The following is a 27,454-nucleotide window of genomic DNA, read 5'->3' as shown; positions in this document are numbered from 1 at the left end:
ACTATTTCTTCAGTCATTTCCAACCTGTTCTTAAGCCTAAACAATAAATTCATTATTCAGTATACAATATGTATCAGGTTTAGCATTTGTATTGGATTCTTTTAAAGTTTCAATTTCTCTACTAGGATTTACTGTTAGTTTTTTATTACAGCAATTTTTTATTATAAAGCATTACATATTCTCTTTTGTATTCTTAAGCATATTTATAATAGCTACTTTGAAATTCTAAGATGCTAAATCCATCATCTGAATCCTATTGGGATTAGTCTGCACTGATTGCGTTTTCTCTTGAGCACAGGTCCTTTTTTTTTGTTTCTTTTACGTATAATAATTTTGAATTGTCTCCTGGATATTTTATGGTTATATTGTACAGGCTCTGGATTCTGTTAAATTTAAAGTGTTCATTTTTATTTATTTGTTTTTAAGCCAGTTAACTTGGCTGAGTGTGAACTCCCAGCTCTGTCTTCCTTGTGGCAGGCAAGCCCTGAAACACAGGTGGTTCTCGCGCTGGAGTTGGGCTGGTATAGGCTTATGCTCCCCGCATGCATATGCATAATTGAGGGGCGAGTTAGAGATCTGGGGAGAGATTATGTACATCTGTATACATCACTGTGGGCCTCCCTTGTGGTTCTTTTCCTTCTAGGATTTTGCACCTCACTCTCCAGCTGCTGCTTTAATAGTTCCAGGCTCTTCTTTAGGTTCTTCAAGCAAGGGAGACGGAGGGGTCCTATCTGAGCATCAGCTGCCTTGCAGCGCTGACCCACAGCTTCTTAAGTGAAAAGCCATTCTTTCCTCTAAATGGCAACTCCTGTCCATTTCTGCTTGTCTTTGAGTCTCTCCGGGGCTTTCAGGGAGTAGTTTTTCATCTGACATCCAGAGATAATGGATGTTACCTAATAGCAGGCATTCTGCCATTCCTGGATGCAGAAAATGTTTTGATTTCAAGAATTTCATTTTATATTACTTCCATCATTCCAAAGAGATTTTTGGAATTAGAAGAGGAATTATAAGTGATGAGCCAAATGTTAGGTTAGATGGAAATAATTCAACTTTTTCAAACTATGATCTTTAGATATATACAGTGATTAAGATATACATTTATTTGAGGAGGCCAGTATAATGGAAAGGGGTGGCTGGGGACATCATTACTTAGAACAAAGGACCCTCTGAAGATCCCTGAGGCATTTCATTTGGGAATCACTGATTGATGTCTTTGAAAGAAAATTACTTGTTTATATCCTCAGAGGAAGTGGAGTTGTACAACTTGAAATTATGCCACTCTTTGTATATGAAAATTGTGCTTTTGATGTGATCAAAAATAAAACACTCTAAGTCAAAGGTGATTTTTTTTTGATCATTGGTTAAGTTCAAGTCAACGTGATACCCAGATGTAATGCTACTGGTGAGCAGGGCAGGTAGCACAAAAGTAAGTTTTGGTAAAGAAAACTACGCGATGACCTGATTATTTCCTAAATTTTCATCTTTAACAACGAACCAACTGCAGTTAAATCATTTATCACACTCAAAGCTAAAATACTCATTCAGTGAAAGCTCTTCACTTTCTATATTCAATCAAATAAAATAAGATTCATATTATATATAAGAAGTAAAACCAATAGAAGTGCTCCTTGAACTCAGTAGGAATTTTGAACTCTTATGTCAGATTTATTTTTATCTGCCTGCTATTTTTTTTTTCTTTTTTGAGACAGAGTCTCACACTCTCACCCTGGCTGGAGTGAAATGGCACAATCTCTGCTCACTGCAACCTCCCCCTCCCAGGTTCAAGGGATTCTCCTGCCTCAGCCTCCCAACTAGCTAGGATTACAGGTGCCCGCCACCATGTCCAGCTAATTTTTTTTTTTTTTTTTTGTATTTTTAGTAGAGTTGGGGTTTCACTATGTTGGGCAGCCTGGTCTTGAACTCCTGACCTCGTGATCCACCCACCTCGGCCTCTCAAAGTGCTGGGATTACATGTGTGCACCACTGCGCCCGGCATATCTGCCTGCTATTGAGATTGATATGATTTGCTTCAGAGGTTGATCATTCATTTATATTTACTGTTAATATTATTACTATGAAAAACAATAAGAATGATTTTATTCATATGTCATGTATTGTGTGTAAACTGTTGACCAAGAGCTAGAAAACTGTACACACTTCACCTTTCCTCAGTTATATGATTTCAGCTCAGCACATGATAATTCTAAGAGAAGAATTGCTATTCAACAAAGTTTTTTTCTTACTTGTCTTTCATCTTTTAGATTTACTAAAAATAGATGCTTGGCCAACTTGTTCACTTATACCATTGGCATCTGAGCATGCAGAGGCTAAATGTGATAGTATAATGAGTTTCAAATTACTCAATTCAACAGTTCTCTGCTATTAGGAGACAAAGGAATGCAATATGTGTCATTATTCTAATGAGCCACATGCTCTAGTTTCTCTAATGCAGAACTGAATTAACAGACATTTCTGTTATTGGTATCTCTACTCTTAAGAATTCCATCAAATCTTGAAATTAGTCTCAGCTTACAAAAGGATGTTTCTCGGTCCATAAGGAAATTCCTTAAAGATAATGGCATGGTGTCCATTCGGAAGCAAATACTTAAACACAACAAGACTATTTAGGAAAAAAATATATTTAGATTATGTCATTCATTTTATTTGTGGAGTGATTCATTAAATATTAAGCCATGAGATGACATCTGGATTCACGAAAATATGTACTAAATTAGAACTGGAAGCTTCTTTGGTAGTCATCCAGTAGAGAGAATTTCAGGAAATGAGGGGTGAATTTCACCGGAGCGAGCTACTATTCCATTCAGACACATGAATTATGCCTGCTGTTGCATTCATCATCCCCAGCTTCTAGTGACTCAGGATGAGCGTGGATGATCTAGAACACAGGTTTCTGACTGCCTCGTGTGAACATGTTACAGTCTCAACAGTTGTAGAAACATACCGAAGTTTCAACTGTGCGGTGTCTGAATTTAGATTGTTTCAACAATCACGTTGATGCGTTAGTTACCCTTGGTTGTCACTGGAATCTGAATGTTTGTCTCCTCCCCAAATCATGTGTTGAAACCCAGTCCCCAGTGTATTAAGAAGTGGGGCCCTCACGAGGTGATTAGGACGTGACGGTGGGGGGTCCTCCTGCGTGGGATTAGTGCTCCTATAAAAGAGGTCCCAGAGAGCTCTCCCGTCCCTTCTGCCATGTGAGGACAATGAGAAGGCACCCAAGCAGACTAAAACAATTACCATCTAAGAGATACTCTGAGTGTTGCTTTAGTCTGGTTTGGCTGTTATAACAGAATACCATAAACTGAGGGACTTAAAAACACCAGAAACTTATTTCTCACAGTTCTGGAGGCTGGGAAGTTTTGGATCAAGTTACCAACAGTTTCAGTGTCTGGTGAGGGCCTGCTTTCTGGTTAAGACAGCATCATCTCACTGTGCCCTCACACGATGGAAGGGGTGAGTGAATTCCCAGGGGCACCTTTTATAAGGGCATTAATCCCATTCATGAGGGCTCCATCCTCATAACATAATCACCTCCCAACGCCCCACCTGCTAATGCCATCATCTTGGGGCTGAGGATTTCAACATATGAATTTTGGGGGGGACACAGTTATTTAGTCTATCACATTCTTCCCCTGGACACCCAGCATTCATGCTCTTCTCACATGGTTTCAATCCAAAAGTCTAAAGCCCAAAGTCTTAGCTGAATATCCTCTAAATCAGATATGGGTGAGACCCAAGGTATGATTTATCTTTGGGCAGAATTCTTTTCAAGCTGTGAAACTGTGACCAGACAAGTTGTGTGCTTCCAAAATACAATGGGGGCAGGCACAGGATAGACATTCCCATTCCAAAAGGAAGAAGTGAGAAGGAAGAAGGGAGTGAGAGGTGCAGAGAAAGTCCAGAACCGAGCGGGGCAAGTTCCATCAGACCTTAAAGCTTCAGATTAGCCCTCCTTGGCCCACGCTCTGCCCTGCAGACCCATGGGGAAAGAGGTCCATATCTTCCAGTCACACTGGGGCAGCAGCTGTGTCCCAGCAGTTTTGCCAGGCAGGGATTGGGCCGCATGACTTTGGGGATCCCCTGCCCCTGTAGCAGCTTATGCCTGTGCCCCACAGCTCTCTGGGACTGGGGTCCTAATGGCTGTGCTTGGAAGCCCAGTGCTTTGAAATCTAGGTGGAGGCCATTGTGCCCCCTCTGCTCTGTTGAGCGCAGCCCTCACCACACCAGGGCCCCCCAGAACCCCTGCTGGGGTGGCTGAGGAGTGTGGTGCTGGAGAGCAGGGAGCAGAGCCCAAGAGGTAAGGCAGTGCACATCAGGGCAGGGCAGGGCAGGGCGCCTCTCTGTCCTGCAGGTACCAGCATCCCACCTTTGCATTCTCCCATTGTCTTGCACAGCAGCTCTTGGCTTCTGTTGGGATGGCTGACTAATGAATGTCTTTATTAAATGGTCCTTTGGCCACACCCACCCTGGTATTCTCTCCCAAACAGGCTTTCTCATTCCTTTCAAAATAGATAGGTTGAACATTTCCTAAATCTTTAAATTCTGCTTCTTTCTTCTTCTTCTTCTTCTTTTTTTTTTTTTTTTTTTGTTTTTTGAGATGGAGTTTCACTCTTGTCACTCAGGATGGAGTGCAATGGCACGATCACTGCAACCTCCGCCTCCCGGGTTCAAGCGATTCTCCTGCTTCAGCCTCCCGAGTAGCTGGGATTACAGGTGCCCGCCACTACGCCTGGCTAATTTTTGTAGTTTTAGTAGAGACGGGGTTTCACCATATTGGCCAGGCTGGTCACAAACTCCTCAGGTGACCTGCCTGCCTCAGCCTCCCAAAGTGCTGGGATTACAGGCGTGAGCCACCATGCCCGGCCTGCTCCCTTCTTAACTAACAATTCCATCTTTAAGTCATTTCCCTCTTCTCCCATTTTACAATAAGCTGTTAGAGAAACAGGTCACTTCAACACTTTGTTTAGCAAATTTCCTTAGCCAATATTCAACTCCATTACTCCTAGTTCCACCTTCCACGAAAACTATGACTATAACACGAACATGGTTCAGTCAAGCTCCTTGCCACTTGGTAACAACAATCACCTGTCTTCCAGTTTCCAATAACATGTTCCTCATTTTTTGTCTGAGACCTCATTGGAATGACCTTTACTGTGCATATTCCAACCAACATTCTGCTCAGGATTGCTTATATATTCTCTAAGAAAATGGAGACTTTCTCTACAACTCTCCTCTTTTCTTTCTGGGCCCTCACCAGAGTTGCTTTAAACAGTCCATTCATGAAAATGTAGGCTTCTGCTAGCACACATCTCTTCCAGCCTCTACCCATAACCTGGTCCCAAAGCCACTTCCACATTTCAAGGTATTTGTTATAGCAGCACCCCACTCTTGGTGCCAATTTCTTTCTTTTTTTTCTTTCTTTCTCTTCTTTTCTTTTTTCTTTCTTTTTTTTTTTGAGACAGAGTCTCACTCTGTTGCCCAGGCTGGAGTGCAGTAGCACAATCTTGGCTCACTGCAACCTCCACCTCCCAGGTTCAAGCAATTCTCCTGCCTCAGCCTCCTGAGTAGCTGGGATTACAGGCGCCTGCCACAATGCCCCGCTAATTTTTGTATTTTTTTGGTAGAGACGGGGTTTCACCATGTTGGCCAGGTTGGCCTTGAACTCCTGACCTCCTGACCTCAAGTGATCCACCCGCCTCGGCCTCCCAAAGTGCTGGGATTACAAGTGCAAGCCACTGCGCCCGGCCGCCAATTTCTGTCTGGGTTCATTCAGTCTGCTATAACAGAATACCAAATATTGGGTAGCTCATACATAACAGGAATGTATTTCTCACAGTTCTGCAGGCTGGGAAGTTCAAGACCAAGGTGCTGGCAGATTTGATGTCTGGTCAGGGTCTGCTTCCTGGTTCACAGATGGCCATGTTCTCCTTGTGCCCTCATATGGTGGTAGGAGCGAGGGGTCTCTCTGAGACCTCTTTTATGAGGCCTCCCCCATCATGACCTAATCACCTCTCGAAGGCTCTTACAACCAATCCCATTTAGGATTAGATTTTAACAGAAGAATTTTGTGAAAGACACAAACTTTCAGTCTATAGCAGGTGTGTTAAGCATTCAGCACTCAGCTAGGTGCAGTGAGGAACACAGAAGCATGAACCATGGTCTGTTTCCAAGGAGCTCATTATGGGCACTTTTGGAAAATTGGGTTAAATACCTTTGTGCAGTTGAAACCATTTGGAATTCATAGATGGAAATATTTATTATGAGGACCATGCTTTGAGCTGAATCTGGTAGGATTTGAATGGAAAGAGGTATAACGGAAAACAGAACAAAACACAAATGGCCACCGATCAGTTGTCAAGATATTGAAACAAAGGAGAAGCCTCATCTGGGGAAGTGACAGGATAGCATTACCACTCAAACAGGAAGGGTCTTAAATATGAAAGAGTCAAAGTAGCAGGCAGGATATGCAGAAAATTGAGAGTGGACCCCTCCCTTACACCTTATACAAAAATCAAATCAAGATGGATTAAAGATTTAAATGTCAAACCCAACGCTATAAAAACCCTGGAAGAAAATATAGGCAATGCTATTCACGATATAGGCATGGGCAAAGATTTTATGACAAAAATGTCAAAAGCAGTTTCAAAAAATGCAAAAATTGACAAATGGGATCTAATTAAACTAAAGAGCTTCTGCACAGCAAAAGACACTATCAACAGTGTGAACAGACAACCCACAGAATGAGAGAACATTTTTGCAAGCTATCCATCTTACAATTGTCTAATATCCAGAATCTACAAGGAACTTAAACAAATTTGCAAGGAAAAAAACAACCCCATTAAAAAGTGGGCAAAGGACATGAACAGACAATTCTCAAAAGAAGACGTTTATGCAGCCAACAAACATGAAAAAAAGCTCAACGTCACTGATCATTAGTGAAATGCAAATCAAAACCACAATGAGATACCATCTCACACCAGTCAGAATGGTGATTATTACAAAGTCAAGAAACAACAGATGCTGGTGAGACTGTGGAGAAATAGGAATGAGTTTACACTGTTGGTGGGAATGTAAATTAGTTCAACCATTGTGAAAGACAGCGTGGTGATTCCTCAAAGACCTAGAACCAGAAATACCATTTGACCTGGCAATCCCATAACTGGGTATATACAAAGGAATATAAATCATTATTCTATTATAAAGATACATGCACGCATATGTTCATTGCACCATTCACAACAGCAAAGACATGGAATCAACCCAAATGCCCATCAATGATAGACTGGATAAGGAAAATGTGGTACATATACACCATGGAATACTGTGCGGCCATAAAAAGGAACAAGATCATGTCCTTTGCTGAAGCCATCATCCTCAGCAAACTAACACAGGAACAGAAAATTAAACACTGCATGTTCTCATTTACAAGTGGGAGCTAGAACAATGAGAACAGATGGACACAGGGTGGGGAATAACACACACTGAGGCCTGTGGTGGGGTAGTGGGGGGAGGGAGAGCATCAGGAAAAATAGCTAATGAATGCTGGGCTTAATACCTAGGTGATGGGTTGATAGATGCAGCAAACCACCATGGCACATGTTTGCCTATGTAACAAACAGGCACATCCTGCACATGTATCCCGGAACTTAAAAAAAAAAAAAAGTAGCAGGCAGTTTGAGTGATGTTTGTTGAGCAGACGAAGAATATGCAAAAATCACTATTTGTGGAGTTGAAACCAAAAGCTGGGAATTCCCATGAAGTCGTTAGAAGTGAGGGAGCAGAGAGCAGGGTGGTGGCCAGATATGAAAAGTGGATGTAGAGGGGAAAAGAGGGACGTAATTCAAAGACAGCCACTCCATTTTAAGACCAGATGACTTGGGAAATACTGTTTTCCATGAGGAAATTGGAAATAATTGGAAGGAGCTGGTGAATTGAAGGTAAAAAAGCCAACTGGCGTATGAGGGAGGGGTAAGCAATTGTTACATGATAGATTTCTTCCTAAACACGGCTGGCCTCCTGCCTTGCTTCTCACTGCTGTCTGCAGGGCAGACAGTCTTTTCTGCTGGGAGAGTGACAGTCCTTTTTCTTCTTTCCTGATCTGGGCCCATTAAGTTCATAAATAGTAACAGCATGGTCTCTGACTCTCTCCCTGTCAGGCCAGTCATGGCCATAACCCTATGTGATTCTGCAAGGTCTTACTGTGGCACAGTGATGGGAGTGTATCTTTATTGGTACCTGGGCAGACGTGTTATCTGTTCATCCCCATTGGCTTATTCCTCTTACTTCCCATTTGATCTTGGGCAAGGGAAAGGGTGTGGCCAAACCCCACTCACGTCATTTTTACTGTCAAATTTAAAGCAGAGATATTGGGTGTCCAGTAGGCCATCAGAGATAACATGTCTTTATCTGTTTGTATTTTTCAAAGTTTTACCATTGATGTGTTAGGTGCTGACCTGGTGTTCAGCTCAGGAGACTGCAGATGGTGTCATTGGGGTGCTGTGACAAGGTCTTGTGCTGCTGTTACTCTGCTCATTCCCACCCAGGCTTTCAAAGAGAGGGGAGGCCGAGGCGGGTGTATCGCTTGAGGCCAGGACTTCAAGACCAGCCTGGCCAACGTGGCAAAACCCCGTCTATACAAAAAATGCAAAATTATCCAGGCATGGTGGCAGGTACCTGTAATCCCAGCTACTCGGGAGGCTGAGGTGGGAGAATTGCTTGAACCTAGGAAACAGAGATTTCAGTGAGCCAAGATCGTGCCACTGCACTCCAGCCTGGGCGATAGAAAGAGAATGTTTAAAAAAAAAAAAAAAGAAAGAAAGAAAAAAAAGGAAAGAAAGAAAGAATGGGAAGCCTAGAGATATGGGTTTAGATAACTCAAACCCTGTACCTTTTCAAATCCCAAAAATTCCAAGAACCTGTTACATTCTAATCTGCATTGTCACAAGCAGTGAAAACACAGAGTCACACAGTCGCCGGAGCTTACCAGAGACTCACAAACTGAGTTTGCTTTGGACCAAGAATAAGAAAGTAAATTAAAGTAGAAAGACCTTTTCGGATTTGACACCAAGGAAAAATCATTCCCCACACGGTTATGTCCATTATAGCTGCTGTTGATGAAGTACCTACTGTGAGTCAGGTGCGTGCTAAATACTCGACATTCACATATCCACTTTGTCATCAGTGAACTAGGAGATGGGGGTTATTTTCCCTGATCTACAGATGGGGAAATTGAGGCTGAGAGCTCAAAGAGGTTGCTCAAGGCCACCCTGGTAGTGAGTGTCAGGCCCATGCTGCCTTACTTCCTTTGTAGTTATTCAGAAGACCCATGGTTTCTGAAATACCTTGAGAATTTGTGCCACTGCCACCTCCCACTCAGGATTTGCAAGGCTAGGACAGGACAGGCAGGGTCAACTCAGGGGAAGAAGCCTGAAGGAAAACGGTGATGAATTTCCAAGCCCTATGCGAGTGAAAATGTTTCAGACCTTCTTGCCTGGCTCTGCTGATGTGTGGTCAGAAGAGGGTGAGCTTTATGTTTTCCGGAGTTCTAAATCATGACAAATGCTGGCACTGCAACCTGATTGCCTCATTTACTCTTGTCCCGGCAAAAAGATTGAACGCCACACTGCTGACACAGAGAAGGAATTTAGTGTTGGTTGCTGAACGGTGGAGCTGAAATGGACACAAGGGGTCATTTATTCCCACCCTTAATGTGATGAGGAGAGCAGAACTTGGTGATGTCCAGCTGACGCACTGCAACCACATTGTCTCTTGCTGCTGTCATTATTAGTGCTATTAACATCGTCAATATCAAGAGGTCATTTAATATTCACTAGTAGTTTGAAAAACAAGACCACGTGAATTATGATGATGCATTATATGTCACTCAGTGATTCTAGGTATCTTTCATCCTTACAATGATTATTTCATTGGATTCTTCCTGTAAGGTAAGGATTATCATCCAACCTCTGCCCCCTAACCATGGAGAAAGCGGCTCACAGGACTTGCACCCAGTGAGGCCTCAGGTCAGGCTGGCCTCGGCCCCAGCCAGCCTCCCCACAGCTCTCCTTGCTGGCAGTGCTCAGGCACGTGCCCCTGGTCCCGGGTTAGTATGCCACTTGGCCTCGAGTCCAGGAGGAGCCATCAGCAGTCCGATTGAGGAAAGTGATGAGTGGGCCACAGCCTCCACACTTCACGAATCCCATCGTGTCTCATGTCCTCAGTCTGCCTCCCTCCAGGCCTTTGCAGGAGGCCTCTCCACCCTCAGACCCCTACAAGTCCCAGAGGAACCCTATATCCCCCTCCCTGCATCTCTCCTTCTCTTCCTCTCCCTGCTTCCCTTTCATCCTTGAGCAGATTTGGCATTGAGTTGTTAGCTCCTCATCGGCTGATGAGGGCGGCATTGTTTCCTGTGCTCTGCACGCTGTTTAGATGAATGTTTGTGTTCTCAGATGGCCCCTGAAATGGCTTGGCTGTGTGTCCCCACCCAAATCTCACCTTGGATTATAATAATCCCTACATGTCAAGGGCGGGACTAGTAGAGGTAATTGGATTATGGGGGCAATTCCCCCATGCTGTTCACATGATAGTGAGTGAGTCTCACGAGATCTGATGGTTTTATAAGCGTCTGGCATTTCCCCTGCTTGCACTCATTCTCTCTTCTGCCACCCTGTGAAGAGGTGCCTTCCGCCATGATTGTATGTTTCCTGAGGCCTCCCCAGCCATGTGGAACTGTGAGTCAATTATACCTCTTTTCTTGATAAATTACTTAGTCTTGGGTATTTCTTCATAGCAGCGTGAGAACGGACTAATACAGTCCCTGACTCCCAGAACTGCCCTAAGCTTTGGGCTCCTTTGCAAGCTTCCAGATTAATATATTCCAGCCTAGTCACATCTTTTAGAGGTTGCCCACTCTCCTTGGCTTATGGCCCCCCTTACTCCATCCTCAAGCCAGCAGTGGTGAGTGGAGCCCTTTTGTCATGCTTCTAATCTCTCTGATTAGGGAAGTTCTCTGTTTTTAAGGAGGCAAGTGATTAGATTGTGCCCCCTGGGAAAATCACATATAATCTTCTGATATTAAGGTCCAGAACATGAATTCCATGTGCAGCAGTGTCTTTTGCCAAGTAAGGTACCATATTCACAAGTGTGACACCAGGGGTGCAGGTCCTGCTTGCCACACCACCTTCACACCCAGGATGGCGTGGACAGCAGGTGCCTGTTGCAGAGTGGAAGCCTTGGAGTAGGGAATGCGGCCGGGCGCTGCTTCAGGTGCTCTGTGCTTGTAAATCTCGATGTAGGTCACGCAGTCATAGCCAGAGCCCTCAGACATGGTTGCTGTTTTTATCCCATTCTATGATGAAGGGACTGAGGCACACAGAATAAGTGACCTGCCAAAGTCACAGAGCTGGAGGGACCCAGGCACTCTGGTCTCAGAGCTCATATTCTCACTTCCTGCACCATCGTGCGCTCTGCAGAGAAACACAAGTGTACCTGGAAGTGCCAGACAGCAGCCTGGCACCCAGGCCTTTAGACATGGGAAGATGCCGAACTGCAGTGGCGTCTGCCCTGGTCCAACCACCCTATGCATTCTTTAAGTCGTGGAACCTTGACTTTTCAAACGTTCTCATCCTCTCTCTTGCTACTTTAGTAAAAGCTGGGAATGATTTCATGTTTATGTCACTTTCTGCCCCCTCCTCATACAGATGCGTACCCTAATTCTGAAGTCGTCTACGTCTGGACCAACGGCTCCACCAAGTCGGTGGTGGTGGCGGAAGATGGCTCCAGACTGAACCAGTACCACCTGATGGGGCAGACGGTGGGCACTGAGAACATCAGCACCAGCACAGGTGAGGGCTTGGCACGCGCTGTGCTCCCAGGCGCACTCAGGACACCACACCCTCGGAGAGCTCGCTGCTCCCAGCACCGCTCTGCAGGGGCCACGTGGGAGGCCGCACAGCAGCCTCCCACACACCCTGTCCTGACCAGCTGTGCTCTCCATGGGCCACAGCTGTATGAGAGCTGGCCAAGGGAATCCTCCCAGCCTGCCCCTCCCTGCAGCTGCACACAGAGGCACCAGCTGTGGCCAGGGGTTGCGGTGGACCTGCTTATATAACACCTGCCTAAGCAGGAAAGGTAGACAGCTTCCTACAAATACCCCAGTTACCTGCTCCCCCACCTCCTGCTTTAAACAGTGCAGAGATTTCCCTGGAGTTGAAATTGGGAAAGCACAACCAGGCAGCCTACAGAGAAGAGCTGAAATGTACAAGAAGGAAGCAGATGCTCTCAATGCCAAGTGCCCTGGGCTGGCCTGAGCCCTGCAGGGCCAATATAGCCCCATCCCAGCCTGGCTTCCCTTGACACAAAGTTGGTGGGGAAACCAAAGAAACAGGATGCATTGCATCTCCAGAGCCTGCAAGTTATGTGGCCAGATGTCTCCAGGACAGGAAGGCCCAGCCATAGAGGTCAAGGTCACCAAGGGTACCGTGAGCAAGGGAGGGGGTTTTGAGCTCCAAAGAGCCTCTGCAGCCTTGGAGAAAAGCCTAAAGGGAGGGAGGGGGCCCTGATGGCAGAAAGAGCTCTAAGCCCCAGAGGATATTTTCAGGGGAACGCTCTGTCAGCATAGCTGATTGTCAGCACCCCTACCGTTGCAGCTGGCCGAGCACACAGGCCATTTAGTGCATAGCCTGTTCTGCATGCACACACACGCAGTCAGCACCCTGTTGACCCACGGGCCTGCGCGCTGGGCATCCCTGGGGGATATGAGAGTCTGGGAGGATGGCTTCACCATTTGGTTACCATGCTAAAGGGAAAGGCAGAGGGAACTGGCCGGTTTTATGCAAACCAGTGGAAAGTAGTGCAGCAGGAGTTTGGTGTAAGCAATTGTGATGCTCCAGTTTGGAGCTGTTTCATGTAGTTCTTTAAATATTAATAACTGGGATTTCTACTCCTATTTGCATTCTACAGTCTTTTAAAACAAACACTACCAAATTTTCCTACCCTCAACTCAAAAATAAAACAAAATGAAAAGAACTACCGCCAAAATAATTAGAAGTAGGAGAGTAATTTCAAGCCCTACTGTAAAACAGAATGCCATTTCACTTCTTCAAGTGCTAAGGAGACAAAGACTTGGATCACCAGTAGAGATCCAGTCCTTGCTACCAACATACCCTCTCCCTCTTCTTTGCCCATTTCTCGGCTCTGCTCCCTCACCTGCTGCGGACTATGGGGAAAGTGCACCTTTGCACTGCGGGCCTGTCCAGGCACTGCTGAGATTGTTGGCTCCTCTTGTGTTAGAGGGCAGATTTTTGCCACATGTGATTGCTATGGTTCCTTCGTCTCCGACATATGCCATGTTTTGAGTTGGCACTCAGTGAAGCATCCACAGTGGCCCTTGCTGAGCTGTGGGCTTCCATCCCAACAGTAAGCACTGCAACTGTGCTGTCAGACTCTAATGTCCCAACACGCAGTTCCTGCAGCAGCAGACCACTACTCTGACAGACAGACCAGAGCCTGCGCTGATGGAGCCCCCAAAGCCTGTTCTCCCCACGTTCACAGTGCATCCCAGCTCTCCAGCCACACCATCCACTCCTCGCAATTCAGCCAAAGTTTTTTGAATTGCTCTTCCTCCACCCCTCAAAGAACACTTCCCATCTCCCCAAGGTGAGGCAAATCCAGGTAGCAAGAAGACTGGCCCAGCGGGCCTCACACTCTCTGACCACAGCCCCCGACCTCAGCTCCTTACCAGTTCACCGTGAGGACGGCATCATTCTCAGCAATGAATGGGAGGTCTCCTCGTGCCTCCCACACAGCCAGGCAAATCCAGAGAAGGCACTGGGGCATCGCCAACGAAATGCCCCCGATTTCAGAAAACAGGTGACACCTCTCTGGTAGGTGGCAGAAGGGTTGAGCTGCCAGGACCCAGAGCCTCCTGAGCTGCTGCATCTCACTCTGCACCTGCGACACAGCCAGCACAGGGCCTGCTGCTGGTGGGAGTGGTCGTCTCACCTCCCTGGAGCCTCTAGGCTGGAAACAGGAAGGACTCTGTCCACCCTCTGCAGGGCTCTGTGAAATCCTGAGTTACATCTGGGGAGGCTAAATCCTGAAATCCTAATTGCAGAAGCAGGCGAGGGAGTGGGGGTAGAGAGGCACAGATTGTGACTGGAGATTAGTAAAACACACAAATCTGATTTTCCCCAGGAAGAGCATCCGTCATCAAAGGCTCTTCAGAGACCAGGGGTCATAAGACTTCCTTATAAAATGACCGATAACAAATTCATGCATCCTCCTGTGTCCTCTCCTTAACCCAGATCATACAAATGAATGCTTGTCCAACCCGACAGGGGAGTGGAAGGGAGGCTCCTGGTGAACTCCTTGGATGCAGCAAGCAGAGACTCTAGGGGACTGATGTGCAGTCATTTGCTTATTTGCAGGCGAATACACAATCATGACAGCTCACTTCCATCTGAAAAGGAAGATTGGCTACTTTGTCATCCAGACCTACCTTCCCTGCATAATGACCGTGATCTTATCACAGGTGTCCTTTTGGCTGAACCGGGAATCAGTCCCAGCCAGGACAGTTTTTGGTGAGTGTCCCCAAGCCAGGCCTGGACACTGGTGTTTTGTGACTGACCCTAACCACCCCGAAGCAACAGCAACAACCTCCACGAAACTTCTAGTGCTGCCTCTTTGTTGTGTGACCTGGAAAAGAAATTGACCCATTAATTAAGAATTTAATGTTAAGGATTAGGGTTTAGGATTTCTCTCCAAAGAAGGGTTTAAGGAATATCACTTGGTCTATTTGATAGTTATTTCCTTGTTGAAAAGCCTTTTTGTGTGGTTTGACGTTGCCAGCATGTATCTGTTTTATGTGAGATTTTGCTATGCAGGTTGAGCATTCCTTATCCCAAATGCTTGGGACCGGAAGTGTTTTGGATATCAGATTTTTTTTAAATTTTGGAAGAATTGCATGATACCAGTTGAGCATCCCTAATCTGAAAATCCGAAATGAGCTCCACGGAGCATTTTCTTGGAGCATTATGTCGGTGCCCAAAAAGTTTTGGATTCTGTAGCGTTTCAGGTTTTGGATTTTTAAAATAAGGATACTCAGTCTGTAGAATTTTTGGTTCTCACCAAGTATGACTTTGTAAGTTAGGTAGTTTTCTTTGAAATGTGCCTGCCACTTTAAAATTAACCACCAAATAACAATCAATGAGATACAATAGTAATAAATTAAATATATATACCTGATAAGAATCTAGAGCAGCATCATTTTACATCCCTAAGACATAAACTAAATTGGGAGAGCTCTAACTCAGGAGGTACCTTGGCCCAGCAGGCACAGTTGAGTGTCTGAGTCTTAATTACCTCGAAGCTCAGCTTCCTCAGATTCAGGAAGATACTAAAGGCAGTTTTGCCAGTCAGTCGTGATCCTGGATGCTCACATCTTTGTAAACTGTAAAGTACGATTCACACATCAGCATTTGCTATTGCAGTTTCCTTTCCAAAGCAGGAAAATGTTAGCGTGCATTTTATCTTAATGCTCCCCCAGGGTGTAGGCTGACCAAGAGCACAGGGAGTTCAGGAGTGAGTGGCACAGGGGTGCTCCCGTCTGATCATCACTCTGCCTCCAGCCAAGAGTCCAGCTTCACTTACCAAGCCTGAGCAAGCATCAGGATTGTTTCAGGAAGGTGTGGAGGTTGGCTGGTGACCAGGCAGTGCTCCCCAAGTTAATGTGCCTGATGAACTCTTTAGGGGAAATTTAGCTGGTAGGCAGAAAAAACGCTGGGAGGGTATTGCCTGTTATTGTTGGGTTTTTTGGTGGGGGGTGGAGGGAGATTCCCAATGCATGTTAAGATATTAAAGGCCCAAGAAGAAGACTCAAGAGGCTTGTTTAAGATCATGCATGGAACACTTCCCCCGCAACACAGTGATTAACTGGATTTCTCAAAAAAAAAAAAAAAAAAAATCAAAGATTTCTATTGATTCCTTTGGAAGTGTTGATTTCATGCAGGGAATGACGTTCATGGAGTACTTGTAGAGCTGTGAAGGATGGCATTGAATGAAGCCCCAGCCATACTACATGTCCTTGGTGCTGTGCTGGTCTCCTGGGACTGCCGTAACCAAGTCCCACACACTGGGGACTTATACAGCAGAAATGTATCATCTCACACTTCTGGAGGCTGGAAGGCTGGGATCAGGGTGTTGGCAGGGCTAGCTCCTCCTGAGGCCTGTAAGGGAAGGATCTGTTCCCGGCCTGTCTCCTGGCCTCTGGTAGCTCTTTAGCTCATGGCAGCATCACTCCCGCCCTCACACGGCATGCTGCCTGTGTGCATGTCTGTCTCCAAGGTTCCCCATTTTATAAGGGCATCAGTCATAGCAGATGAGGGCCCATCCCAGTGACCTCATTTTAACTTAATTATTTCTTTAAATACTGTATTTCTAAATAAGGCTATAATCTAGAGTACTGGAGGTTAGGACTTCAACATATGAATTTTGCAGGCCCACAGTTTGACCAATAGCAGGTGTGTTACACCCCCATCGCCCACACAGGTGCACGCTTATGCAGAAGGCAGGGCTAGCAGGTGGAAGCTATGTGAACTGCAAGAGTCCAGCAGGCCTGGCTCCCAGTGTGGGTAGTCTCATCTCCTTGCTGGCGAGCTTGGGCACCTTGCTAAATACTTTTAAATCTTCAGGCTCCCCCACCTGCCAAACAGGGATACTGACACCCATCCAGAATGCAGTTTAGACTACAGTCTGACACTCAGTGGACCCAGTAGCTGGTGCATAATCTGCCAGTCCAAAGGACTGTCCCCTTCCAGGGATCCAGCCTGGCTGTGTGGTCACTGCAAAGTTTTCCTAGTGGCCACAGGCACCATGCACAGCAGGCTCCAGGGGATACTGTTCCCTCTTTGAGGGAGTGACATGCCCAGACCCAGATTTAGATATGGCGCTTCTGTTACTCTCTGGCTCTTACAAGTCTGCAGTCGGGTGAAAGTCTGTCTCACCTGTTTGCAGGGAGCCCTCTACTTCCAGGTGCAATAGTAAATCACTGGGAGGCACCTACTCGCTGCGGCATGAATGTGACTGTCATTCTGCCTTGGATCTTGCCTTAGTGCTGCAGAATCGTATCACTCGCTCTACACGTCTTTGTTGAGCACTGGCTGTTTGCCTGGCTTTGTTCATGGCAGTGGGAGCCAAAATCAGACCTGAATCCCTGCCCTCCTCAGTTCACATTCTAAAGGGAAGGGACAATCAAGACACAGAACATCAGCAATTGTCTATCTAAGTGCTGTGAATGTGCTAGATGTTAGCAAAACAGTAGAGGAAGGCGCAGGCTGGGATTAAAATCACCAGTCCCTTGGGAGGCCGAGGTGGGTGGATCGCATGAGGCCAGGAATTCGAGACCAGCCTGGCCAACATGGCAAAACCTCGTCTCTATTAAAAATACAGAAATTAGCCAGGTGTGGTGACACCTGCCTGTAATCCCAGCTACTCAGGCAGCTGAGGCACAAGAATCACTTGAACCAGGGAGGCAGAGCTTGCAGTGAGCCGAGATCGTGCCACTGCACTCCAGCCTGGGCGACAGAGCAAGACTCTGTCTCAAGATAAAAATAAAAATCACTAGTCCCCTTTGTGTCTATCACTTTGGGCGTGTTGTACTGGGGTCCTGGGTGCCAGCACTGACCCCTGTTTCCATTTTTCACTCTGCCCTGCCTGACCCCCGCAGGGGTCACCACGGTGCTGACCATGACGACCCTCAGCATCAGCGCCAGGAACTCTCTGCCCAAAGTGGCCTACGCCACCGCCATGGACTGGTTCATAGCTGTGTGCTATGCCTTCGTCTTCTCGGCGCTGATAGAGTTTGCCACGGTCAATTACTTTACCAAGAGAGGCTGGGCCTGGGATGGCAAAAAAGCCTTGGAAGCAGCCAAGATCAAGGTACTGACTATTTCTCCTCCTTTCTTCCAGGTCCCCTTGACAGAGAAAGTGTGCCTGATTCTATCCAAACATGAGACAAGGTGCTGCTCCTTCCTACCCGCCAGCCCCCAAATGCTCCTTTCCTCATATTCAAGGCCCTCACCAAGTCTTACTGACAACAGGTCCAACTTTCACTCCAGCAAAAGGCGATGGGGTGTGAATGGCTTGGGCCTATTTATATTCAAGCCTATTATTTTGGCAGAAGTAACTCCTGCATCTTGAGGGACGACTTGTCTGGTTTTAGTTGTGGAATCTGTTCTTACGCTCATTTTATCTCATTTCACCATGCAGGGTGTCCTCTTCAGGTGGCCCTCAGGTCGAGAAGGGGGCACCAATGTAATGGAAGGTGTTCCTCAGCAAAGCACACCCAAGCCCCACCGAGTGCATGATTGAACCCCCTTACACCAGGCACATAAATTGTTGTGAAAGCATTACTCTGTACAAAGCAAAGAACCACCAAGTATTTAAAGGTTGATTTATGCCCAAATCTTAAGAACATTTGAAGAAAAAATGTTATTCCAAGCTGTACTGTTTCCTTGGGGAGATAAGAATAACATTCGTGGACAGTAAATAAAGCAGCATGTGGTGAACGGCTAATTTCACCACACAGAAAACAAACACACAAATCTCTGTATGGAGAGAACAGGAGGTCAGAGCCATCAGGGCGACCTGAAAGTAAAACTTAATCTGTCCTTTGGAAAATCAGCATGAAGGGAGTCCTGGAAGGCGTTAGAGAGGCCTCGAAGTATAAGTCCGACCTCCCAGCCAGGGGCCTCAAGCCAGTTACAGCAGAGCAGGAGGCCCTGGTTCCCCTGGGAGACCTGCTTCCATCCCATCCACAGCCCTGTGCTTGCTCTGAGGGTTTGACTCCGCTGTCAGGAGCTCTGGCCTGACCTCGCCGTTGGGCCTTCACTATTTCCAAGTGCCAGGAGCCCCTCCCCCGCTGTAGTTTCAGCATAGAAGCCCCACTTCCAAGCCTAGCTCCCGGGTTGGAGGAAGGCCTGGCAGGACCCATTCTGGGTGCTCTCATGAAGGGAGGAAAGGGGAAACCGGAGGAAGGGCCTCGGGCACGGGTATGCTTTGAGGGCTGAGAGGAGGGACAGGAGTGATCTGACTGCACTGGGTGATAGGGACTGGGGGGCTGGGAGCAGGCTGTTCTCAGACGATAGAGGTTCTTGGCCGACACGTTTGAACTTGTTCCTGCAGACCAGGGGTCCAGAGAAGGTGCTGTGCAGGGAGGAACGAGAATGGAGTCTGGGGAGACGGGGCTTCCCAACACCCTGCACTGTGTTGCTGGAAGGTGCTTGTTTGTCACCTGCCTGGGACATAGAAGGTGCATGATGGATAGTGGGCTGGAGCCTGGTCTGAGGTCAGGGAGGAGCCGGAAGTCCCTGGCAGTCACTGAGGTTGTTGGGCTCATGCCTGTGAGTCTAGGAGGAACATGAGCCCCCGGGTGAATGGAGAGAGCACACCTGTGGCTGGGTGTTCTTGTTGGGTGTCGCCAACACTGTCAATCACCATGTCCGCTCTGCCTCCTGTGGCGGCTGATCTAATCACCATAGATCTGAATTCTGAATGGAGGGTTGGAGGGAGGAGAGAGGATGAAAGTGACCCGCATTGTCTAATCCGAGGAGAGAAAGGGTCTTCTAGAATAAGCCGCGTGCCTCAAGCTGGCTTGTGGAATGTTAAGACTCGTTCCTGGGAAGGCAATGGCGCTGGGGGTTCCACCCCTGCTGCCAGGAAGGCTCTGCGTGCTGGAAGCCATGGTGCATCTGCAGGCATGCAGGCTGCACACCCCGCGGTCAGACACCGGCCACGAGCGTGAATACCACAGCCTGGTGTCAGCCTACTCGAGTAAACTGTTCCATGGAAGTAGAGAGGACTTTAAAAAAATAGACTGTGTTCACCATCATTCCAAGTTGGGATCTCCAGAAGCAAACATTGGGTCAGAGTTTGGGGTGTAAGGCAGTTTTTAGGAGTGAACGTTTGGGAAAGGAAACAGGAGGCAGTGAGATTCAGAGAGGAAGAAATTGAACCATGATGCAGGCCCAGCAAAGCCCAGGCTAACCCGCTGGGGAGTGTGAGCTGATGCCCAGTGGAGTTGCCTCATGTCAGGGATGTGGCCAGGGCTTTAGACTCCTGCCTCGCTGCCCACCAGATGTGTCTGATTTCCCCAGGAAGGGCCTGACTCTGGCCAGACAGCCCTCTGCAACTCAGGCTGCCAGAAGATCTGACACCTGGCCACACTGCCTGCAGCTGGGGAGCACGTCCTTCTGGCAAGGCAGATTCCAGGGCGCGTGTAAATCACCACCAGCGCTGTGACTATGCTGAGTCCCAGGCGGGTGCTCCCTGCCACCCGCCCCCACCCCCGCTGCACATTCCTTCCCAGTAAAAACGCACACCCTCAGGACAGAGCAGTATCTTCTAAAGGGCTTGCCCTTCACTTGGTTCTACCCAGAGACAGAACCATTCTAAGCAGTAACTCACATGTATGGATTTCTTCTGGCAGATCTGCATGAGCTCTCAGTGATGGTGGGGAAGGCGGGGACGGCAAAACTGCCATCGCATTTCCGAGGTGTGGCCCGCCTCCCTCAAGCTCCCGCACGGTTTCCCCAGGGGGTCCTCATGCCCCTGCCCCTGGCCTGGTTTTGGTTCACCTGTTTCACCTGTTTCCCCTGACGCCTGCTCCACGCTTGGGCTTTCTGCTTTTTATCTTTTCTTTATTCTTAATGGTTGACTTATTTTCTTCACTCTCTTGTGTTTTTCAAGTTTTAATTAATGAGACTATATTACTTTAGTAGTGGAACACAGGTTGTCTAACATTTTATTGTGCACATTTTTAAACACACAGCAATGTTTAAAGAGGTTTACAGTGAAAACCTGTCTGCTGTTAACACTTACCTATGCCTGTGTCCTCACCACCTGTCACCTCTCTATCTGTCCATCAATACACCCATCCTCAATTTATCTGTTTTTTTGCTACATTTCAAAATAAATTTCAGATGGCAATGCATTTCCCACTCCATATGTCAGCATGCATGTCATTATAACTACAGTCCAATACTAGCTTACTGTTTTATTCCTTTGAAGCAAAATTTGTAGTGTGAAACGCACAAGTACTAACAGCACCTTTGCTGAGTGTGGACAAATATGGACATTGTGTGTAACTCAAATCCCTGCCACAGTAGAGGACATCACCAGCCTCCAGAAAGCTCACCATGCCTCTTCCCAGGCAGTGCTTGACCCCACCTCTCCAAACATATCCACTATTTTTATTTCTTCCACCATAATGTAACTTACCTGTTTAGAATTTTATATCCAAAAAAAAATATTCACAAAAAATGTATACAAGAATGTTCATAGCTGCTTAATCCATAAGAGTTAAGATTAGAAAGCCCAGGTGTCCATCGATAGGATAGTAAACAAACGGTGGCACATTCATGCAAAGGTAGGTCACTCAGCCATAAAAAGGAGGGGACGACTGATATACACAGCAATATGGGTGATTCTCAAAAGCCTTGTGCTGGGTGGAAGATACCTTCCCAAAAGAATGCATTCTGTACCATGATGTTTAATCGCATCCTTTCCTCCTTCCCGGCAGGCCACATCTTAGGGCTTCCCTTATATCCACACACCGTATTCCCTCCCGCTGGTGCACTTGAAGGTAAAGAAGTGATGGCTGCCTTGCAGGGGGCAAGTCCTAATTCCGTTTATGGCAAGATCTTGAGAAATGCCAGACTTTATTTTTTTTCTTTTATTTTAGGTTCAGAGGTACATGTGCAGGTTTGTTGTATAGGTAACTCATGTCATGGGAGTTTGTTATACAGATCATTTTGTCACCCAAGTACTAAGCCTAGTATCTAATAGTTATTTTTCTGCTCCTCTTCCCCCTCCCCACCTTCCACCCCAATGTCTGTTGTTCCTCTCTTTGTGTTCATGAGTTCTCATCATTCAGCTTCCACTTGTAAGTAAGAACATGTGGTATTTGGTTTTCTGTTTCTGTGTTAGTTTGCTAAAGATAATGGCCTCCAGCTCCATCCATGTTCCTGCAAAAGACAGGATCTCATTCTTTTTATCATTCTTTTTTATGGCTGTACCATTCCATGGTGTATATGTACCACACTTTCTTTATCCAGTCTGTCATTGATGGGCATTTAGGTTGATTCCATGTCTTTGCTATTGTGAATAGTGTTGCAGTGAACATTCTCATGCATGTGTCTTTATGGTAGAATGATCTGTATTCCTCTGGGAATGTATCCCGTTGTGGGATTGCCAGACTTTAATAGCAATCATAGCTCTCATGTGTGCGCTGTCTGCAGGCTACCTGGCGACATCAGTGGAGGAGGGCCCTCTCCCAGGCTAAACAGGTGTTTCTCTCTTTTGAGAGGTATACCTTTAGAACTCCAAGGTGAGCTGACCGTTGCCTGCAAATGGCGTGTCCTTACATTCGTATTATATTTTGCAGAAAAAGCGTGAAGTCATACTAAATAAGTCAACAAACGCTTTTACAACTGGGAAGATGTCTCACCCCCCAAACATTCCGAAGGAACAGACCCCAGCAGGGACCTCGAATACAACCTCAGTCTCAGTAAAACCCTCTGAAGAGAAGACTTCTGAAAGCAAAAAGACTTACAACAGTATCAGCAAAATTGACAAAATGTCCCGAATCGTATTCCCAGTCTTGTTCGGCACTTTCAACTTAGTTTACTGGGCAACGTATTTGAATAGGGAGCCGGTGATAAAAGGAGCCGCCTCTCCAAAATAACCGGCCACACTCCCAAACTCCAAGACAGCCATACTTCCAGCAAAATGGTACCAAGGAGAGGTCTTGCTCACAGGGACTCTCCATATGTGAGCACTATCTTTCAGGAAATTTTTGCATGTTTAATAATATGTACAAATAATATTGCCTTGATGTTTCTATATGTAACTTCAGATGTTTCCAAGATGTCCCATTGATAATTCAAGCAAACAACTTTCTGGAAAAACAGGATACGATGACTGACACTCAGATGCCCAGTATCATACGCTGATAGTTTACAAACAAGATACGTATATTTTTAACTGCTTCAAGTGTTACCTAACAATGTTTTTTATACTTCAAATGTCATTTCATACAAATTTTCCCAGTGAATAAATATTTTAGGAAACTCTCCATGATTATTAGTTGACCAACTATATTGCGAGAAACAGAGATCATAAAGAGCACGTTTTCCATTATGAGGAAACTTGGACATTTATGTACAAAATGAATTGCCTTTGATAATTCTTACTGTTCTGAAATTAGGAAAGTACTGCATGATCTTACACGAAGAAATAGAATAGGCAAACTTTTATGCAGACAGATTAATAACAGAAATACATCATATGTTAGATACACAAAATATTTCCCTGAGGAAAAAAAATTAACTGCTTAAATTTTTTGGGAAGAAAAAGAAACATTTCTTACCCCACACCACCCACTACCTGAACAATAGCCAAGAAAGGAAAGGAGATGTTAAAACAAACAGTGTTTTGATGACATTCTCAGCACTTGGCCCATGTGATCGCTGTCTCTGAAACACTGACCACCTCTCCCTACAGCCAGCGTGTAGTGCTTCAGTGGTGAGAAATTGTAATTGAGTTATTTTCCATTTTATTTCCTTGTATGTATTTCATGACTGGACTTACTGCTCTGTCAGCTTTTGTATATGAATCTTAAATGTTCATTAAAAAATAAAAAATGAACTGATCTTGTGGACATATAGGATTCTTTTTTTTTTTAATTTCATGTTTTGGTGGACTCATTTCCTGAAAGTGGCATAAATGGAACCCATTGTGAAATTGCTTGGGAATGAATCAAAACAAAACAAAACGTTTACTTGGTGGCTTGTCTCTGGTCCAACCTAATTCCACAGAGTAGCACCTGGAGAGAAAACTTACTTAAACCACAGCGAGGGTAGACAGCTAAAAGCAGGTATAGTCCATCACAAATTTCTCAGTGGTGCAGTGTCGCTTGGGCCTCTACTTGATAGAGTCTTCTCTGAGTGTGTTTCAAGGTGGGTGTTTGTTGTGGGCATGGTGACTACTTGGTTCTTTACATATGGGAAGATTTCATTATCCCCCCGTCCCACCCCACTTTTTTTTTGGGACAGGGTCTTGCTCTGTTGCCCAGACTGGCATGCAGTGGCTCAATAATGGCTCACTGTAGCCTCAACCTCATAGGCTAAAGCAATTCTCCCACCTCAGACCCCTAAGTAGCTGGGACTACAGGCATGCACCACCATGCCTGGCTAATTTTTAAATTTTTCATAGAGACAGGGGTCTCACTATGTTGCCCAGGCTAGTCCTGAACTCCTGCGTTGCCCCTTCATTAACTGGTTTTAGGATCTCACAAATGGAAGGGTAAAGACCAGCAGAAAAGATCCTCTTCAGTGCGCACATGAAGAAGCATTTCCCTATTATAAATAATGATGATATTTGTATAATGAGAGTGTTTTCTATTATACCACAGCAAAAATCCCAGCCAAAAAAAAAACAAAAAAACAAAAAACAAACTTAAGGCTCAATAGAAGATCCTGTTTTCGTATACTATATAGTTACATTCCTCTCCTATAGTCTGTAGAGTTTAGCTTTGTGCTGTGGTTTGGAGAAAAATATACTGTAAATTATGTCCAAATGGCTACATGCATAAACACCCTCTTTAAACATCTCAATCCATCGATAGAAGAGTAAGCAACAGGTGTCCTCACCACCTGTCATCTCTCCCTCTATCTGTCCATCAATACACCCATCCTCAATCTATCTCTTTTTTTTGCTACATTTCAAAATAAATTTCAGATGGCAATGCATTTCCCACTCCATATGTCAGCATGCATGTCATTATAACTAGAGTCCAATACTAGCTTACTGCTTTATTCATTTGAAGCAAAATTTTTAGTGTGAAATACACAAGTATTAACGGCACCTTTGCTGAGTGTGGACAAATACGTACATTGTGTGTAACTCAAATCCCTGCCACAGTAGAAAACGATGTTTTCCATATCAGGTGTCAGTAACTTTCTTGACAAGTTCTAGCCTTCATTACAGAAAACCTCCAATGAGCTCCAGTTTGAAGATATGCCTACCACATTTACAAGCTGCTGAACCTTAATTCTGATGAATATTTAGTGAAAAAGGTCACATTAGCTTTCTACTTTCTGATTTTGTATTGTAGATATTTCAGCATTTGTTATTTTTAATGAGAACATAATAATCACCTTGGGGATAATGATAACAAGGCAAGAAATAAAAAGTTCTGAAAATAATTATAAATTACAGTACCATGCTTTTAGAGCAAGGATATTTAAATATCTTTTGACATCACCACAAATAGAGAGAATATTCTAATATGTTTTTAATCAGTATTACTTCTGTACTTTCTCTGGAATCTAAAGACCTATCCAGGAAAAGCCTTGACTAATGTTGGCCTCAAAGTATGTGTCTGTATACAAAAAATTGGGTTCAAATGCCTCTGGAGTAACTATCAAACTTAAAATAGCACAGCAAACATCCTCTGTTGAAGATTGACAAGGAGGTTGTAAATCTTCTGACCTACTTGTCCTTCTCATGTCTTAGAAATAATGCTTTATGTCTCTCATGGGACTGTGAAAAGAAAATAAATCTCAAGACCCCAAAATCACTAAAGCAAGGGAAAAGTGAAACTGGGAACTATCTCAGGCAAAGCTGCCTCCCATTTTATTCCTAAATAAGATAGCTACAAAGATAAGAAGCTACATACCTCCCTCACAATTTGCCCACAAAGAAGTTCCTTGTGGACAAAGGACAGGCAAAACCCAAAATCATCCCTCTGCTCACATGAGACAAATGGATATCTGATTGCTTCCTTTGCTTTACTGGTTCACTAAACCAGGCTGTCTACCTATGACCTGGAAGCCCTCTCCCCGCTTCGAGTTGTACCACCTTTCTGGACCAAACCAGTGTACATCTTACATATATTGTTTGATGTCTCCTGTTTCCCAAACATGTATAAAACCAAGCTGTGCCCCAACCACCTTGGGCACATGTTGTCAGAACCTCCTGAGGCCGTGTCATGCGTATATCCATAAACTTGGCAAAATAAACTTCCTAAATTGATGAAGACCTGTCTCAGTCAGACACTCTTAGTTTACAGGACAAATTATGAGAAGCAGGTACACTAAATGAGTAACCTCTATTTTATAAACAGGGATACTGCAGCCCAAAGAGGTTAATCCATTGGCTCAGAGTCGTATCAAAAGTTAGGAGGACATGCAAGCCTAGATCTTAGTCCTCATAATTTCTAACCCAGGGCTCACAATACCATGCGATTGCTTCCAGATGGAAGTTGATTTAGAACAAAAATATAACCTAAAATGGAAAATCTTGCTTCAAGCCCTGGTTGAGTGATTATCTATAAACAATGCCCTAGAGAAACTTTTTTTTTGCACTTTTTTGCACTGAAAACATCATCTTTAAGTTTGCCCCTTCTTATATAAAGAAGGGTGTGCTTCTGTGATCTTCAAAACCTCTCCTGATGGAATGGACCTGTGTTAGGGTAGCACTCCCCCCAACTACCCTTCAAGGAGAGAGAGAGAGAGAAAGAGAGAGAGAGAGAGGAGCACTGATTGACTAGAGCCAAGGATCTTGATGTGATTGTTCCTCCCGAGCTCCCACCTGAATGATGATGTGACTGCCTTGGGAGGGATCTGCCTCGAGAGAAAGCATAACTGACTGTGACCCTGAGTCTTCAATCAACATCATCCTTCATTGTAAGAACTAACTTCAAATCAAAAAGAACCTTTTCTTTGGAAAATTGGAAATTCCACAGTTTACTCAGTGAAAACAGTATTTTAAATATTTAAAAATTAGTCTTAATGTCTTTTTACCATATACTAGCACATCTGGGACAATCAGTGCCCTGAGCAAACACGTTGAGCATTTGAATATGAATTACTCTGATCACTGAAATTACTTGCCAGGTTTGCTGTGATATAAGGTAATGATTTTGAAGTCTGCAAAAAGGTTCATTTCATCAAAGATTTACATGATTATCTGTTTTTCACTGTCATTTTAAATAGACTATCTCTACTCTAAATTCAAATGCTCTGTAGCCTGTTTTGAAATGAGTGTGGGTTCTTTATGGAAACTTGTAATTTGAAAAATATTTACTCTTCACAATTTCCCTAATATAAAAGTCTGAAGAGATATTTAAGGAAAAAAAAAGTCTGAAGAAATGTTTACTTAACTTTTCTGAGTTCAGATTGAAAATCAGATAACCCAAGGATCAGGCACTCTATTTTGCAATGTAAGACCTCAGAAGGAAAAATTTGAAGTGAGCTCTAATTGATCCAATATGCTCATTTAAATCCAATTTATTCTACATTCTTCATGATGCTATCATTGTCTCCCTACCAGCCAGTATTATTCCAGGCCTGTAGCAGGAGCTAGATGAATGTGAACT

The 27,454-nt window shown here is 45.0% G+C and overlaps 1 protein-coding gene across 5 annotated transcripts in view; it reads left to right on the top strand.

The window, feature by feature from the left end:
• The window catches only part of GABRA5 (gamma-aminobutyric acid type A receptor subunit alpha5), an 82,909-nt gene extending 59,175 nt beyond the window's left edge, over window positions 1-23,734 (top strand). For all 5 annotated transcript variants that reach the window (XM_009428669.5, XM_054666872.2, XM_016927797.4 and 2 more), the window contains 4 exons: window positions 11,721-11,864; window positions 14,448-14,600; window positions 17,744-17,955; window positions 22,460-23,734. In XM_009428669.5, coding sequence (XP_009426944.2) covers window positions 11,721-11,864; window positions 14,448-14,600; window positions 17,744-17,955; window positions 22,460-22,759 — 809 coding nt within the window. In that variant the 3' untranslated portion in view covers window positions 22,760-23,734. The remainder of the gene's footprint in view (window positions 1-11,720; window positions 11,865-14,447; window positions 14,601-17,743; window positions 17,956-22,459) is intronic.
• Window positions 23,735-27,454: the final 3,720 nt, after the last annotated feature.

Source organism: Pan troglodytes, chromosome 16 (genome assembly GCF_028858775.2).
Source record: "Pan troglodytes isolate AG18354 chromosome 16, NHGRI_mPanTro3-v2.0_pri, whole genome shotgun sequence".
Lineage (NCBI taxonomy): Eukaryota > Metazoa > Chordata > Mammalia > Primates > Hominidae > Pan > Pan troglodytes.
The sequence above is the reverse complement of the archived record's forward strand: the minus strand, read 5'-3'. Positions and strand labels throughout refer to the sequence as shown.